This window comes from Aspergillus luchuensis, chromosome 4 (assembly GCF_016861625.1).
Source record: "Aspergillus luchuensis IFO 4308 DNA, chromosome 4, nearly complete sequence".
In the NCBI taxonomy this organism is placed as follows: domain Eukaryota; kingdom Fungi; phylum Ascomycota; class Eurotiomycetes; order Eurotiales; family Aspergillaceae; genus Aspergillus; species Aspergillus luchuensis.
In genome coordinates, this window is record NC_054852.1 from 1,453,316 (window position 1) to 1,466,988 (window position 13,673).

At 49.3% G+C, this 13,673-nt stretch overlaps 6 protein-coding genes across 6 annotated transcripts; 3 read left to right on the forward strand and 3 right to left on the reverse strand.

Annotated features, from left to right (window-relative positions):
• Positions 1-843: 843 nt before the first annotated feature.
• Positions 844-2,594, reverse strand: AKAW2_40530A (uncharacterized protein; the record flags this gene model as incomplete). Its single annotated transcript, XM_041688868.1, has 2 exons — positions 844-1,001; positions 1,082-2,594. 2 exons carry the CDS (start codon positions 2,592-2,594, stop codon positions 844-846), a joined length of 1,671 nt encoding a protein of 556 aa, XP_041542610.1.
• A 989-nt stretch (positions 2,595-3,583) lies between these two features.
• Positions 3,584-4,904, reverse strand: AKAW2_40531A (tyrosinase family protein; the record flags this gene model as incomplete). Its single annotated transcript, XM_041688869.1, has 3 exons — positions 3,584-4,387; positions 4,452-4,623; positions 4,696-4,904. The coding sequence occupies 3 exons, from the start codon at positions 4,902-4,904 to the stop codon at positions 3,584-3,586; spliced, it is 1,185 nt and encodes a 394-aa protein (XP_041542611.1).
• Positions 4,905-5,552: 648 nt separating this feature from the next.
• AKAW2_40532S (aromatic alcohol reductase) lies at positions 5,553-6,627 on the forward strand (the record flags this gene model as incomplete). The annotated part of the gene is made up of 2 exons (XM_041688870.1): positions 5,553-5,624; positions 5,686-6,627. 2 exons carry the CDS (start codon positions 5,553-5,555, stop codon positions 6,625-6,627), a joined length of 1,014 nt encoding a protein of 337 aa, XP_041542612.1.
• A 540-nt stretch (positions 6,628-7,167) lies between these two features.
• On the reverse strand, positions 7,168-7,566 carry AKAW2_40533A (uncharacterized protein; the record flags this gene model as incomplete). The annotated part of the gene is made up of 2 exons (XM_041688871.1): positions 7,168-7,380; positions 7,480-7,566. 2 exons carry the CDS (start codon positions 7,564-7,566, stop codon positions 7,168-7,170), a joined length of 300 nt encoding a protein of 99 aa, XP_041542613.1.
• A 302-nt stretch (positions 7,567-7,868) lies between these two features.
• On the forward strand, positions 7,869-8,583 carry AKAW2_40534S (uncharacterized protein; the record flags this gene model as incomplete). Its single annotated transcript, XM_041688872.1, has 5 exons — positions 7,869-7,928; positions 8,027-8,243; positions 8,316-8,395; positions 8,450-8,495; positions 8,555-8,583. The coding sequence occupies 5 exons, from the start codon at positions 7,869-7,871 to the stop codon at positions 8,581-8,583; spliced, it is 432 nt and encodes a 143-aa protein (XP_041542614.1).
• Positions 8,584-12,372: 3,789 nt separating this feature from the next.
• Positions 12,373-13,605, forward strand: AKAW2_40535S (lytic polysaccharide monooxygenase AA11 family protein; the record flags this gene model as incomplete). Its single annotated transcript, XM_041688873.1, has 1 exon — positions 12,373-13,605. One exon carries the CDS (start codon positions 12,373-12,375, stop codon positions 13,603-13,605), a length of 1,233 nt encoding a protein of 410 aa, XP_041542615.1.
• Between the last annotated feature and the right edge of the window lie 68 nt (positions 13,606-13,673).

Consider the following 13,673-nt stretch of genomic DNA (forward strand, 5'->3'; position numbering starts at 1 on the left):
ACGGACCCCTGCCTGGTTGGGTATGTAGTACAAGATCTGGAGACAAAGTTAGGGAATATCTCCACGGCTCTCACAAAAACTATTGTTCCTTGGCAGCTTTGTGTGTGGTGCTAATGTATGTTGATCAACAGGCTCGGTTTCCTCAATAGTCACTTGGGTTGTATCACTGTGAGGTAAAGTGCGATAAGGTTAGTTGAGATCTCTAAGGCCCACACGGCATTGTCCTGATGTGATTGCCTACGCCCGGAAACGGAAAGGGCACAAACAAAGCGGATAATCGGCAACGCCTTTCAGCTCGCCGACTATGCTCACCGCGCTCTAGCCGTTGGTCTAGAACGGACAGCACTTGCCTGCAAAGTCCATGACACCTATGCTTGCTCAGATCCCCGATAGCTACTGCTTGACACATGTCGGTCACCCGTGGTCTCGTCTCATTGCCAAGCCATCTGCCGTGACAACCATTAGGAGCTGAGACAATCTTCCGCGGAATCCCAAACGCCAAGGAGTTCGAAGAACACTTTAATACCTAGTCATCGAGATAGTGACAGTCCGTGGAGTTTCTAGAGTCGCCTTTACAGCAACTGTTAGCACGGTTGCCACGACAAAACCGAAGCTTTTTCGGATGCAACATCGGGATTTAACAAACAATGAGTCAACAGATCTGGCCTTCCTGGATCTATCGTTGCTTGATTCTAGTTCCACAGAGAGTTGAGACCTCCCCGGCCCTCCCCCCCGGTGCGAGGATGCATTGCCGTTTGATTGAATAGCTCTTGTTTTTGGGGGAAACATAGTGTTCTCCTCTGTATTGGTGATTTCTTTTGATGTTAACGGCACTAGTCTATCCTAACGATTGAAGGCACTCTGCAGAATGCTTGTGATATACGCAATTCCCTCCGCCCTATAAGTATCCGGCTCAACATAAGCCAGCCCAGTTACATTGGCATCAAAAACCATATTATGCGGGTTTTCTGCCGTGTAGACAGGCCAGTGGACATTCGTCACTACAGAACAGCATGTCAGCATCTCTTCTTACTCTAAACCTCTCAAAGTAGTATCTAGAGGTAGGTGGGGCATCACTCACTATTACTATAATTTGGATCCAAATGATTAATAAAGCTCACCCACATCCGTGACATCATAGTCGATATCTGTGGCCAGATCACGCTGTCATTTCCCCGTTCATCACCCAGAATATCAATGTTATGGAAAGTGAACGGGATTTCATAGCCATGCGCTGCTCCGTCTAATGGCCCCAGTGTCATCACGTTCCAGTGATACACGTAGGTAGGTACATTCCAGTGTGCCAGCGACTGGGTTGTCACACGGCGAGGCGCGTGCATGAGAAGGTCCCCGAGGAAAGCAGCTACACGCTTCCACTGGTAACCGTATGACGGTGGGGGACGGCCATGAAGGGTCCCCGGGATACCAACGGCTGGGTCATCTGGGTACAAGGATGCAATGGTGAGAGCGCTGGTATAATTGGTTCCGTTGGCTTGGACGAGGGAGATGAATTGGTCGGTGGTGTTGTATCCGTGAGGGGCGTACTTGGTCCCTTCGTCGAAGTTGGTGCCAATAAGAAGCGGGGTTTTAGCAAATTGGCCAGTCTGGAGGTTAACGATTCCAGAGGCTCTAAGGAAATCGCCGTCAATGACGGGATGATATCCAGCCCCAGTGACGAGGGAGCTGTTGAAGATGGAGCTCAGGACGTTGGTGGGAACTTCACGGAGACAGGTAAGTGTGTTTAAAGCGCCGGTGCAGTTAGTTGCGTTGACGACGGCATCATAGTAGGGTTGTGCTTCTGAAGCATTCATGTATGCTGCGAGGGAGGGCACGGAGCCGCTCTCAGCAATTCCAGCACGGAAGATGCCATCATTCTGGCCGTCGTATGCCACTAAATGAAGACCGACGCTATTGGCGCCAGCACTTTGGCCCCAGATAGTGAGCCGCGACGGATCTCCGCCAAAAGAAGCGATATTCTCCTGGAGCCAGTACAGTGCGTGCCGTTGGTCACGGAGTCCTAAGTTGGCGGAGCCTTCATCAGCGACTTCCTGGCTGTAGAGGAAGCCCCATCCCGAAAGACGGTAGTTGACAGTGACCCCAATGATGGGAGCTTGCATCTCTTGAGACTGTTGAACGATGTAAGAGAGGTTATAACGGGAGTCGCGAGTGCCTCCTTCTGCAAACTCTCCACCATGCATCCAGAAGACGACGGGCAGATTCGCGCCTGAGTCGATGCCATGAGGTCGGATCACACTGAGAGCGAGACAGTCTTCCGACACCACGTCCGTCCAGTACCAGTCATCACTGCCGTACCCAATACATTCATTGTAGTATTCTGTTGCGTTTCGAGTACCGGACCAGCTGGTGTTGAGCGGTTGTGGTGGACGGAAGCGAAGCTCACCGACCGGAGGCTGCGCATATGGTATGCCGAGGAACAAGTCCTGATCGTACGTGGGATTGTAGACACCCTCGTACGTGCCATTGCGGACTTGCACGGTAGGAGCGGATGTCGGTGTGTGGGCATCTTGTGTAGAAGCGAGCGTGGGCAGTAATGCGGCGGCCGCAATTAGCGGCAAGAAGACAGAGGAAGCCATATCGACGGACTGACTGGCTACCTTGTCAAAGATCCAGGGGGGAAGAGGTCGTCGGTTTAGAGCATAAATACTAAGAAAGCCAAGGCATTATTACAACCTGGATCAATTCGACTTTCAGTATGTAGCATTGTGCATACTGTTTTCGATATCCTTATTGAGATTACGGATTATGACAGTTCATATCGGTGAAGCTGAAAACAGACAATGGACCCTCCCCCGCAGGACAATGTACGGTAACTGTGCTGAGGGGGCTATTGATTCAGACCGCCCTTAATTTTAGACCGCAGTAGTAGTGAGGACTAAGATTTCTACGGAAGGGCCAAGAATGAAGGGAAGGATTGAGACAGTAGCAACGGAGGGTACGTATAGCATAGCAATCCCCCAGGGCCCCTAAGGGTAAACTGTCTCAATGTGGAATCTGTCATCCTCCGCGGAATGAACTAACACTTATGCGGGATGCTATCTTTGTGACTTCTCGTTGAGCTGATGGAGATGATGGATTTTTCCTTTTTCTTTTTCTTCTTTTTGGTTAATTACTTTTTCTTCTCTCTGGTTGTATTAAGCGACAGACTGAGGTTGTAGTTGTAGAGTTACATATTGTAGCCGCTAAGAATAGACTTGGATGCGCCCGGGTTTGACAGAGTAACACAAATTGTTATGTATCGCTGAGGAAATCTTTTCCAGTAGAAAGGGGTTGGATCGGGAGCGCCGTCTGTCGATGTAACCTCAATTCAATTCAATTTTCTCGCCATGATGTTTTGGGGAATTGGGATCTTGATGATCCACTTTGCCTCCCCGCAACTGCCGCAAACGATGGGGTGTCTGCTTAAAGTTGGCGGCAACGCGGCCGGTTGAGTTGACTTTCAGGCCGATCGGCTTAATTCATCAGACTTATCCCGGTTTTCTTTTCAAGCGAAGATGATAGAATTAACTTCTGTCGGGGTTACATGTCACTTATTTCCAAGATCCAAAAATTTAAACTTTATCGGCTATGCGTAGTAGTAGCAGAACGGTCCAGACAGAGGGTTCATCAGATCGGCAAACTTCAGCGGTTGAGAAATAAACCCAAAATCAAGCACATCGTCTAACGTCATGTTTGCAGAAGGCGGGTTATCGCCTCGGGTTGAAGTGCCCCAGATCGCGTTTCTTCTCTTCGCCGGATCTAGTCCTTGCCAGATTGTCCAGACACGGTCGATCTGTGCATGGTGAAGCCAGAACATCGGCTCGGCCGGGCTGGTATCAATGTCTGCCAAGACGCTTCCAACAGTAAGATGTCCTCCACCATGAACCCCGTAACTGAAAGGAGCTGTGGGATCAGTGAAGCGTTGGTCTGCTTGCATGACGCCTTGGAACCAATCAATCGTATCGTACGAGAGGATCAGTTTCGTAGTGTTGCGGAAGGAGACTGACATTTGTGAGATGGTGGGGTTCACATCTCGCGATAAGCAGCGCGGATTATACTCCAAGTTGTATTGGACTGGCTGCTCTCCGGGAGCATCAATAGGGCCCATGTGCACTGTGTAATTGGAGAAGGGACCCCCATATACGCACCCACCCCCAGTCCCGGCTGGAATGCTCATGTTTTGAGATTCCCAGTAGATGCTTGTTCGGTTCATGTCTACCCCATTAGTCCCCATACTGTATGGGTCACCATTGAAGAGGACAGAGCTCTGGGGGTTCTCCGCATCAAGTCCCCATTCCCAGTAGGGAAGAGTGCCTGTATAGTTGCACTCAAATCGTAGCGCATTTTCAAATGCATAAAGAAAGAACCGATGCCAGGCGAGGAAATCAGCCTACAAGATAACGTTTCAGCGATATGGATTCGACTTTCTAATTTTTCAACGAACTTTTACCAACCGTCACATGGATGTGTTCCGTCAGATTTATATGGGTAGCTACGAACTCATCATACCGAGTTTGTACTCCCTGGAAGGTCTCCTTTTCCTCTGCTGAAATATTTGTAGGAAGACTCTGCAAGCAGACGATGGCATCGGTGAATTCTTTCCTTGCAGCTAGAGACAAGCTGCGCCTACCCTGGACGTGAGATGGTGGCCTTAACCGATAGCAAGGGTCAGATGCGGCTTGCGCAGGATAAACCTACCATTCTTTGCGGATTTGGGCGTCCTCAAAGCGGCAGCCATTGGTTGCCAGAGACTCAAGCTTCATGTTTCCCAGGGAATCATTGGCAATCTGCTGCAATGCAAAACCATTGTCGATGTCCTGGTCAGGGAAGTCTGTAGACTGGTTGTACAGAGCCCATACTGATGGCCAAGAGGGCAGACACACCAGGGTCAGCCACTTGAGATGCATGAGTGACAGTATGAGTGCTCTGCCTGGTGTTGGGTCGGTCCAGTACTTCCTTGTCGGGCCAGCAGTGAGCTATCTATAGGCTTGTATATTGCAAGAGGGACGCGTCGATAGCAAGCGACCAAGCTTTACCGATTGCGGCCAAGTTCTGAATTACTCACTGTCCATGGCTTGTGTTTCCCCCTCCCCACTGTTTCCATTATCTCATCATCAGTGTTGTGACGTTAGTTTGATTGGACCCACTAATGCATAGGTAGACTGGTAAAGACCTTCAAGTCTGTGGCAAGTGGCAGCGTACCGAAGCAAGGGGGTGTTGGGGGGGCGATGGATGGTGAAAGAATGACTGAGGAATGGATGAGGAATGGACATAGTACTGAATAAGCATGGCGTGATTGTGATTGTGATTGCAGCAGGTGACTTACGTCTCCTTGACTAATCGCCGCCTTGTGCTGCTTTGTAACCACATTCTGGACTAGTGTTTTCTAGGTCTACTAGTACTTTCTGTTGGTTCCCCCTAGAATAGTGTTATGTGTACTGCTGCTTTGACCCTATTGCAGTGTGACTGACTGTCTTAGATTCCTGATTGATGCCTCAAGGTCTTCTGGGTATCTCATCAATAGACACCCCATCGTACTCTACCCCCAAAGTTCAATGGCTACAGAGTACGCCAAAGACCAGCCTCCAGGCTTCACAAATCGCATTGAACGAGTGGCTATCGTTGGTGTAAGTCAGTATACGGATCTTGGCCATCTCATCTCTATTTATTGACCCTGATGCTTCCTAGGCTTCTGGCTCCATCGGTCGTTACATCGCTACAGAGCTTGTCAGGACAGGCAAGCATACAATTACCGGGTTGACCCGGTTCAAGGGCAAGAAGGAGTTACCGGAAGGGGTCATACCTTCCTACATTGACTACGATGATGAGTCTACCCTTGTCAAGGCCCTGCAAGGCCAACAGTTTCTCGTAATTACCATGTCTGTCATGGCACCGCCGGATACTCAGTCCAAGTTAATCCGAGCAGCAGCCGAAGCCGGCGTTCCATACGTGATGCCCAATGCCTATGGGTCCGACTTCACCAACGACGCTCTGGCCAAGGAGACTGGCAGAGGCAATGTGATTCGCAAGACTCTTCAGGAAATCGAGGCTACGAATGTCTGCTCGTGGATTGCGCTCGTCTGCGGCTTCTGGTATGAGTTTAGTATGGCTCGGGGAGCGGAGTGTTTCGGGTTTGATATGCAAAGGAAGCATCTCACCCTTATTGACAATGGGGACACGAAGATAAATGTTAGTACTTGGGATCAATGTGGCCGTGCAGTTGCCGCCCTTCTGAATCTGAAGGAACTGCCAGATAGTCCAGGGGATACAAGCCCAACTGTGAGCACATGGAAGAACAGACCACTGTATATTGCTAGCTTTACGATAAGTCAGAAAGACATGTTCGAGAGTTTGAAGAAGGTCACCGGCGATAAGGACGAGGAATGGACTATTGAACACGAGAAAAGCCACGATCGGTATGTCCGAGGCCAGGAACGGCTGCAGAAGGAGAATAACAAACTGGGATATGTTCAAATGCTATACACACGACAATTCTACCCTAATGGGGACGGTAATTTTGGAGAGAAGCATGGCCTGGCCAATGATGCCCTGGGATTGCCCCCGGAGGACCTCGATGAATGTACCAAACGTGCCAAGGAGATGGTTGAAAGCGGCTATGCTTATCACTGAGACATTTGTAGCTACTCAAGGATACCAAGAAATTTTCAGAGTAAATAGCGCAAAGGCCTTGACAACCGGGAGAGATTAGAATGAAACTAGTTTAGAACGCAGAAGTTAAACGGAAGGAAAGATATAAAGAAGAAAAAGGAGGGGGAAAGAACGGGAGCGTATTCCGTTGCAACACTCTTAGCTTTTTAACTTATGGTTACGGCAATGTAGCATAGTTACATCGATCGGTCTAATCTATGAAGATCCTTTCCCCCATGGGACCATGGACTTGTTGACGACATCCATTCTCGGGCTCTGCGGATATAAAGCTTATTATCCCGGGTCTTCAAGCTGCAACTTTGTCCAAGCGTTGCACTAGTAGCTTCTGAGCACGGTATCGTTTCTTGTACATCTCACCATGAAGTCTCTCTTGTTAGGCTCGGTTCTGTTGCTGGCATCTCTCATCCAGGGTCCGTGACTCCCTATTCTGAGTTATGCAAGTTCAATTCTAACCCAATTTAAACCAGCACACCCAGGACCACATGCCCAACCCGATCCCATTCACTTGGCGCGCCGTGGTGCACTGGCGAAAAGGTGCTCCGACACGGTCGGCCTTATGAAGAGGAACCGGCATGCAATGCGCCGACGGGCATTGTCACCATCCGAGGACGATGGCAGCAGCACCACCACGTACACCATCACAGCTGAGGCTCCCAAGTACGATTTCTTGAAGAATGACACCTGCATTCTCACGCCGGAAACTAGCTCGGGACCCTATGTTTATCCGCGGAGTCAGACTCTGCGCCAGGATATTGTGGAGGATCAAATTGGGGTACCCTTCGTCATGGACATTGGCCTCATGGATATCCATACCTGCGAGCCCTTGACAAATGCATTGGTGGATGTCTGGGTGCGTTCATCCTCCACCCTTGCTTTCTTGACTCTTCTTTTCCACATCATTCTTTGCACAGAAGAAAGGAAAAGAGTATCTAGATGAAATCTTTCTGACCCCGGTATAGCACTGCAATGCCACTGGATCGTATAGTTCCTTCACTGGCCTGAATCCAGATATCACATTTCCCGAGCAGTACTTTGAAGCAACTGGTACGCAAATTGATGCGGATAGCGGCATGAGTGATGTCTCGGTAATACTTATCCCTCCCTACCTTTCAGTCCGTCAATCTGGCTCAGGCAGAGAAAATTTCTGACACAAAAGGCAACCAAAGTTCCTAGCAACGGACGATACCACCTGGCTTCGGGGCATGTGGCCCACCGATGAGAAAGGTGTAACCAGCTTCACCTCGATATTCCCTGGGTTTTATGTGAGCATGCACACACACACACACTCTCTCTCTCTCTCTCTCTTATGGTTCAGCTATGACGCAGTCAACCCCAAGCAAGCTGACAACCAAATCCCCAGACCAATCGTGCCATTCACATTCACGTGCAAGTGCACACAAACTGGAGTATAACCAGCAATGGCACCATCGGTGCAGGCAGAACAGTCAATACGGCCCAGTTGTTTGTCAACGAAGATGTAGCCACAGAGATCATGGCAGTCCCTCCGTATTCCCATCACACTCAGATCCAGCGGAAACCAGTGTCAGAGGACGGGGTTTATTATGAGGAATCGTTGAGTAAGCATGCGTGCAACCTGGGTTTCAGTTTAATTTCCCGTTGAGATGCTGATGCTGTGGTCTGATTAACAGCGGGGGCCATGGCTATCATGGATACGGAGCCACTAGATGGTCAGGATTATAGGAACGGAGTCCTTGGGTATATTACCTTGGTAAGTGGAGAACCACTCATTTATTCATACCAGGATGTTGTTAATAATTTGCAGGGCGTTGATACGACCGCTATCCATAATGGAACCACTGAAGACCCGAGTAAGTCATGGTCTTTCCCGACATTGAGTGAAATTGTGTTGGCTAAACGAGTATCCTAGACCCCCCCTATCCCAACCGGTGGAAGTAACTAGCATGATCCAAGATAACAAGTATAGTTGTATGTACGTTATGAGTATATTTCCCATAGATTGCATAGAGACTCATTGTATAGTGTGAACGGAATTTGAACCTGTCTACGGACTTATCTCGGAAAACTCATGCCATTTGTCTAGACACTCACAGCTTGGCATTCCTAATATTTTCCTCCCTTCAACTATCAGCCTGTGAGCATTCTTCTAGATAACAAGATATCTATTAGCAAAGAAAATGTCTAAACATCAATATGCGGCAAATAATTCCCTCAATAATACTTACTCCCCGCCCTGCAAAGTGGCAATGGGTCTGCTTAGATGAGAATCCAAGGCATCAAATCATTAGCCAGCATCCCCAACACAACTCTGCACAAGGCAGAAGAAGAAGAAGAAGGGTCTAGACATTGTTCCGACGACTAAGCCAGGAGTTCGATCCACCCTTCATTACCGATGATGATCCCCTTGTGTATCCACTGTCAGATGGTTGTGGCCCGAACCAGCCCGGCCCCAGTCAACAACGTTTTGCAACTGAAAGGCTTAGGACTACTATCCATATAGTAATCGCCAACATTCTTCTATATTATTATTATTATTATTATATCACATAATAGGTAGTCACACAATACTAGATAGATTTTTACTGCACGTTAAATTACTGCGATCGTAGTTACTTACACACAGAACTGTCCCACCTATCCCCAAAGTCAAATATAGTAGTAGTATTCATTATCATCATAAATAATTTTATCAACCCATATCATATCCACTGCAATTTTAAACATCACCACCAACAAAACAGAATGATTATTTTAACTAGGTAGGCAACAATATTATCACATCTATCAATTGATAATTTGAAAACTCACTGACTCAATTTTCAGACCATTAAACTTCTCTCTTCATCAAATGTTTATTAAAACTATGGAGTAGTATCATCAACCCCTTCGCTTAGCTGACAGTCGCGATCTCCCGCCGCCTCCTCTGTTTCAGATTGATTTCTCTGACCTACTACACCCACCCCCCGCAATTTCAATCTCGATGATTCTCGAAACTGCCGAAATCGTTTCGGGGCTTCCGGAGCTAGTAGTAGTAGTACTTTGTACTACTTACGATCTAAAGTCTGTGAAGAATTTTTCTTTTTCTTTTCGATGGGTCCAGTTCGTGTTTTGATGATGATGGGATGATGGGTTTAATTTGCCAAGTTTCTGGTGATGTGATTAATAGTTCGTTGTGGGGTTGACTATTGCTGGGTTTGGAAGGTGATTAGTAGTAAGTATTGGAATCACATGCTTGGTGATTTTTGTGATTGTGTAGATGAGTGTAGCTGGGTTTGTGTATTGAGTAGATAGGTCTCTTTTGAGGTGGTATAGATGTTGAGTAAATGGAGAAGAAAAAGTACTGAAGGCGATAGACGACGTCATAGAACAGCAGCTACTAATTCATCTCCTTTATTGGTTTATGCAGGTTTCTCAGGACAAACTCTTACCTAAATATATCGCGCATACTATCTGCTACTATTGGTAGTCATGTGTAACCAATGATGCTTCGAATCCACATGGCGCATACAGTGGGCGGCTATCGCACAAAGAAATTGTTGACTCGCAGCGCGTTTACGTGCTTCTTTGATCCATGATCCCAGCAACGAAGAATCCAGTAACCGGTATCAACGTGTAGCAATTAAATCACGGAGCCAGCCGCCCTCCGACTTGGTGAAAGAAAGAAACGGTGGGAGGGTAAAAGAACCCCACCGATCCGACCAAACTTTTGCGCCGACAGGGTCCGTCCATGCGGGGATCATGATCTGAACCATGGTGCAGGAGGTTGGATGTTTACTTGTATCTTGGTTGGGTCGAAAGTCGGCGGCTGAGGATTGCCAACATTCCCTGCCACTTGCATACGGAGGATTTTGTTTTCTTTTTCTGGACCGGAAAAAAAAAAGGGCGTGAGTTGGTGTAGTGTAGTATGCTTTGCTTCATACGGGGCAGCGGGATGCAATAAGATTTTCACCGGTAAGACAGGGACGGGCATTTGGTTCGCCACCGAAGCGCCAAGTCGGCACACGCGCTCATGGCTGGGTGGAAGGAATTGCCTGGGGAGCTTGGGATTGGGCTGAAGGATCATCTTGGAGATGGAGATGTATGCTTAGTTGAGTTTTTCTGTGGTCGAATGAGGTGTCCCAGGAATGGTCTCGCCCACGCCATCTCTTACAATGAGGTTTCGTTGAGCCTGATAATGACAGCCCCCGGTTGATGGGGACTGGAATGATGACAGGAGAACGAACTTCTTCAGTGTCCTTCGTACGTATGGAATGTTGGGATCTTGGTAGAGGCGAAAAAAAAGGAAAATTTGTTTCGCCTGGACTCACAATTCGCTGCTGCCTTTTGGAAAGAGTCATAGAAATGCACATCTTTGCTCAGTGGCTTGCGAGGCTGTGTCCATCGCCCCACGTCGGCTTCATCTTCCGCAAAGGCTGCAATGTAAGGGCAAGGGGAGCTTCGGTCAGTGAGCGGGTCACAGTTGACCAAGCCGAATGGCGAACTTTGAAGGCTCATTCGCCGAGCAGAAAGAATGATCGGAAGATGTGGAAAGGGCAAGATGACCGGTCGGACAACGTTGTCTAACTAGTAGGCTGGCGGATGATACTTTTTACTTTTAGTTGCAAGCCGATCAATCAGAGCGAATCCGCGACCTGCAGGCGTTGATTGGCAAATGCCGGCGCCAACCGCCTTGGGCCCAGCCAATGAAGCGACGGGCCGGGCTGATGGTGCGACGGATGGGCTGGCAGGGGTAATACTGAGTCTCTTGTATCTACTCAGTAAACACAGTAATGCGTCGCTAGCCGAAGTCCCAGGTTCCGCTGCGGGTTTGTTTCATCTTTTCGACTATGGAGTCCCTTTTGCTAGGGACCACTCAGGGTCCATCTGCACTCCCAAAACTATGTGTCCCACGACTCGACATGCAACCCAACCCAATTCACTGTCTGTCTGTCAATCTTCTCCCCCCTCCCCACTCACACGCATCTTGACTTTCGGTGCGCGCCTACTAACAGCCTGTCTCATTCCGTTCAGTCTCCTGGGTACCCTGATTCACCGTCATGGCGTTCTCAAACAGTCCAAATCTTAAGTATATAACACCCCCCGGGGATGCCAGTGTTGATCCCTTTTCTTCTTTCTCTTCTTCAACCACGCTGGAGCGTTCAGTCCTTTCTTCGTTCTACACTGTTCGACAGTCCTACTATCACCAGGCTAGTCCTGCTTTCTTTCGACACTCCTTTTGATTTCATTCAAATCTTCGTTGTGTGCCTGCGGCAGACTCCGACCTTCCCTTCTACTTCCTAAGAATTGAAGCTATCCTTGTCCAGTGGTATCACACTCTCGTGACAAAGGCCTGTTTCGACTAGACAAAGTCAACTTTGGGACAAGCTCACCTTCCATTCGGTTCTACAAAGGTATTGTCATCTCGCCTTATCCTGGTACTTTCCCGGGTACATTTTCATTGTCTACCATAACCTTGTGCCCCTCTACACATCCTTGGCCATATACTGCTTCAACTATACGGGTATCACCGTCTGTTGCTCCTATGCCTCTTACCAACGAATCATGCATGATCTCATTATAAACCCACAACTTCATCCTTTCCCTTCATTTCTGTCCTTCATAGCTAATCCATCTGCACTAGACTTTTGCTCAACGCAACCATCTGTTCTGTCGCGTCTGGTACGGTCAGAACTTCAAACACTCCTTTAGCTGTCGAATAGTGCAAAACAAAAACGACGCTCCTTCACCATGTTTTCCAAGTCGATCCTTACGGCCGCTGCTCTTTTGGGCATCTCGGCCGTCGAAGCGCACATGATCATGACTGAGCCCATTCCCTATGGAAAGGATACCCTCAACAACTCGCCTCTGGCAGCCGATGGCAGCGATTTCCCTTGCAAGCTGCGCTCCAACACCTACGAGGTCAGCGAGTGGAATACCGCCCAGATCGGGGAGAGCATGCCTTTGACCTTTGAGGGTTCCGCCACCCATGGTGGTGGCTCCTGCCAAGTCAGTCTGACCACCGATCTGCAGCCTACCAAGGACTCCGAATGGATGGTCATCAAGTCTATCGAGGGTGGCTGCCCCGCCAACGTGGACGGAAACCTTTCTGGTGGTGCTTCCATGGCCGATCCTACCAAGTTCAACTACACCATTCCGGACGGCATTAGCCCCGGCAAGTACACGCTCGCCTGGACTTGGTTCAACCGCATTGGAAACCGTGAGATGTACATGAACTGTGCACCCCTCGAGGTGAAGAGCGCTTCTTCTAAGCGGTCCGATGTTGAGGAAAAGCGCGATGTTGAGAAGCGCTCTTCCACCTTCCCTCCCATGTTTGTCGCCAACGTCAACGGCTGCACCACCTCCGAAGGTGTCGATATCCGATTCCCGCAGCCCGGTGACGACATCCAATACAACGGCGAGCCTAGCAACCTGGCTTCCGCTGGTGCCGCCGCCTGTACCGGTACTCCCACTTTTGCTGCCGCTGGTGACAGCAGCACTGGCTCCAACTCTGGATCTGGCTCCAGCTCGGGTTCCGGCTCTGGCTCCGCCAGCTCTTCGGCCGCTGCTGTTGTTACTTCTGCCCCAGCCGCCACCTACACTGCTCCTGCGGTTGCGAACACTCCTGCACCCAGCTCTGGCAGCAGCGGCTCCAGCTCTGGTTCTGGTTCTGGCTCTGGTTCTGGCTCCAACTCTGTCTCCAGCCCTCAACCCAGCTCTAGCTCCAGCGCAAGCTCCAGCTCCAGCTCCGGTGCGCTCTCTGGATCTTGCAGTGTGGAGGGCCAATGGAACTGCATCAATGGCTCCTCTTTCCAGCGCTGCGCCAACGGCCAGTGGACCCCTGCTCAGAATGTGGCTGCTGGTACCCAGTGCACTGCTGGAAAAAGCTCCAACTTGGCCATTTCTGCCATCAAGTTGAAGCCCCGTACCGTTAGGGAGGGCCGCGCCAGACGCCACGCTCACGGTGGACATGTGCACGCTTAAACGTGGATTGATTGAAAAATGTGATCCGGGTGGCTAGCCCATACCGATCGAGACTTACATTCGTTTCC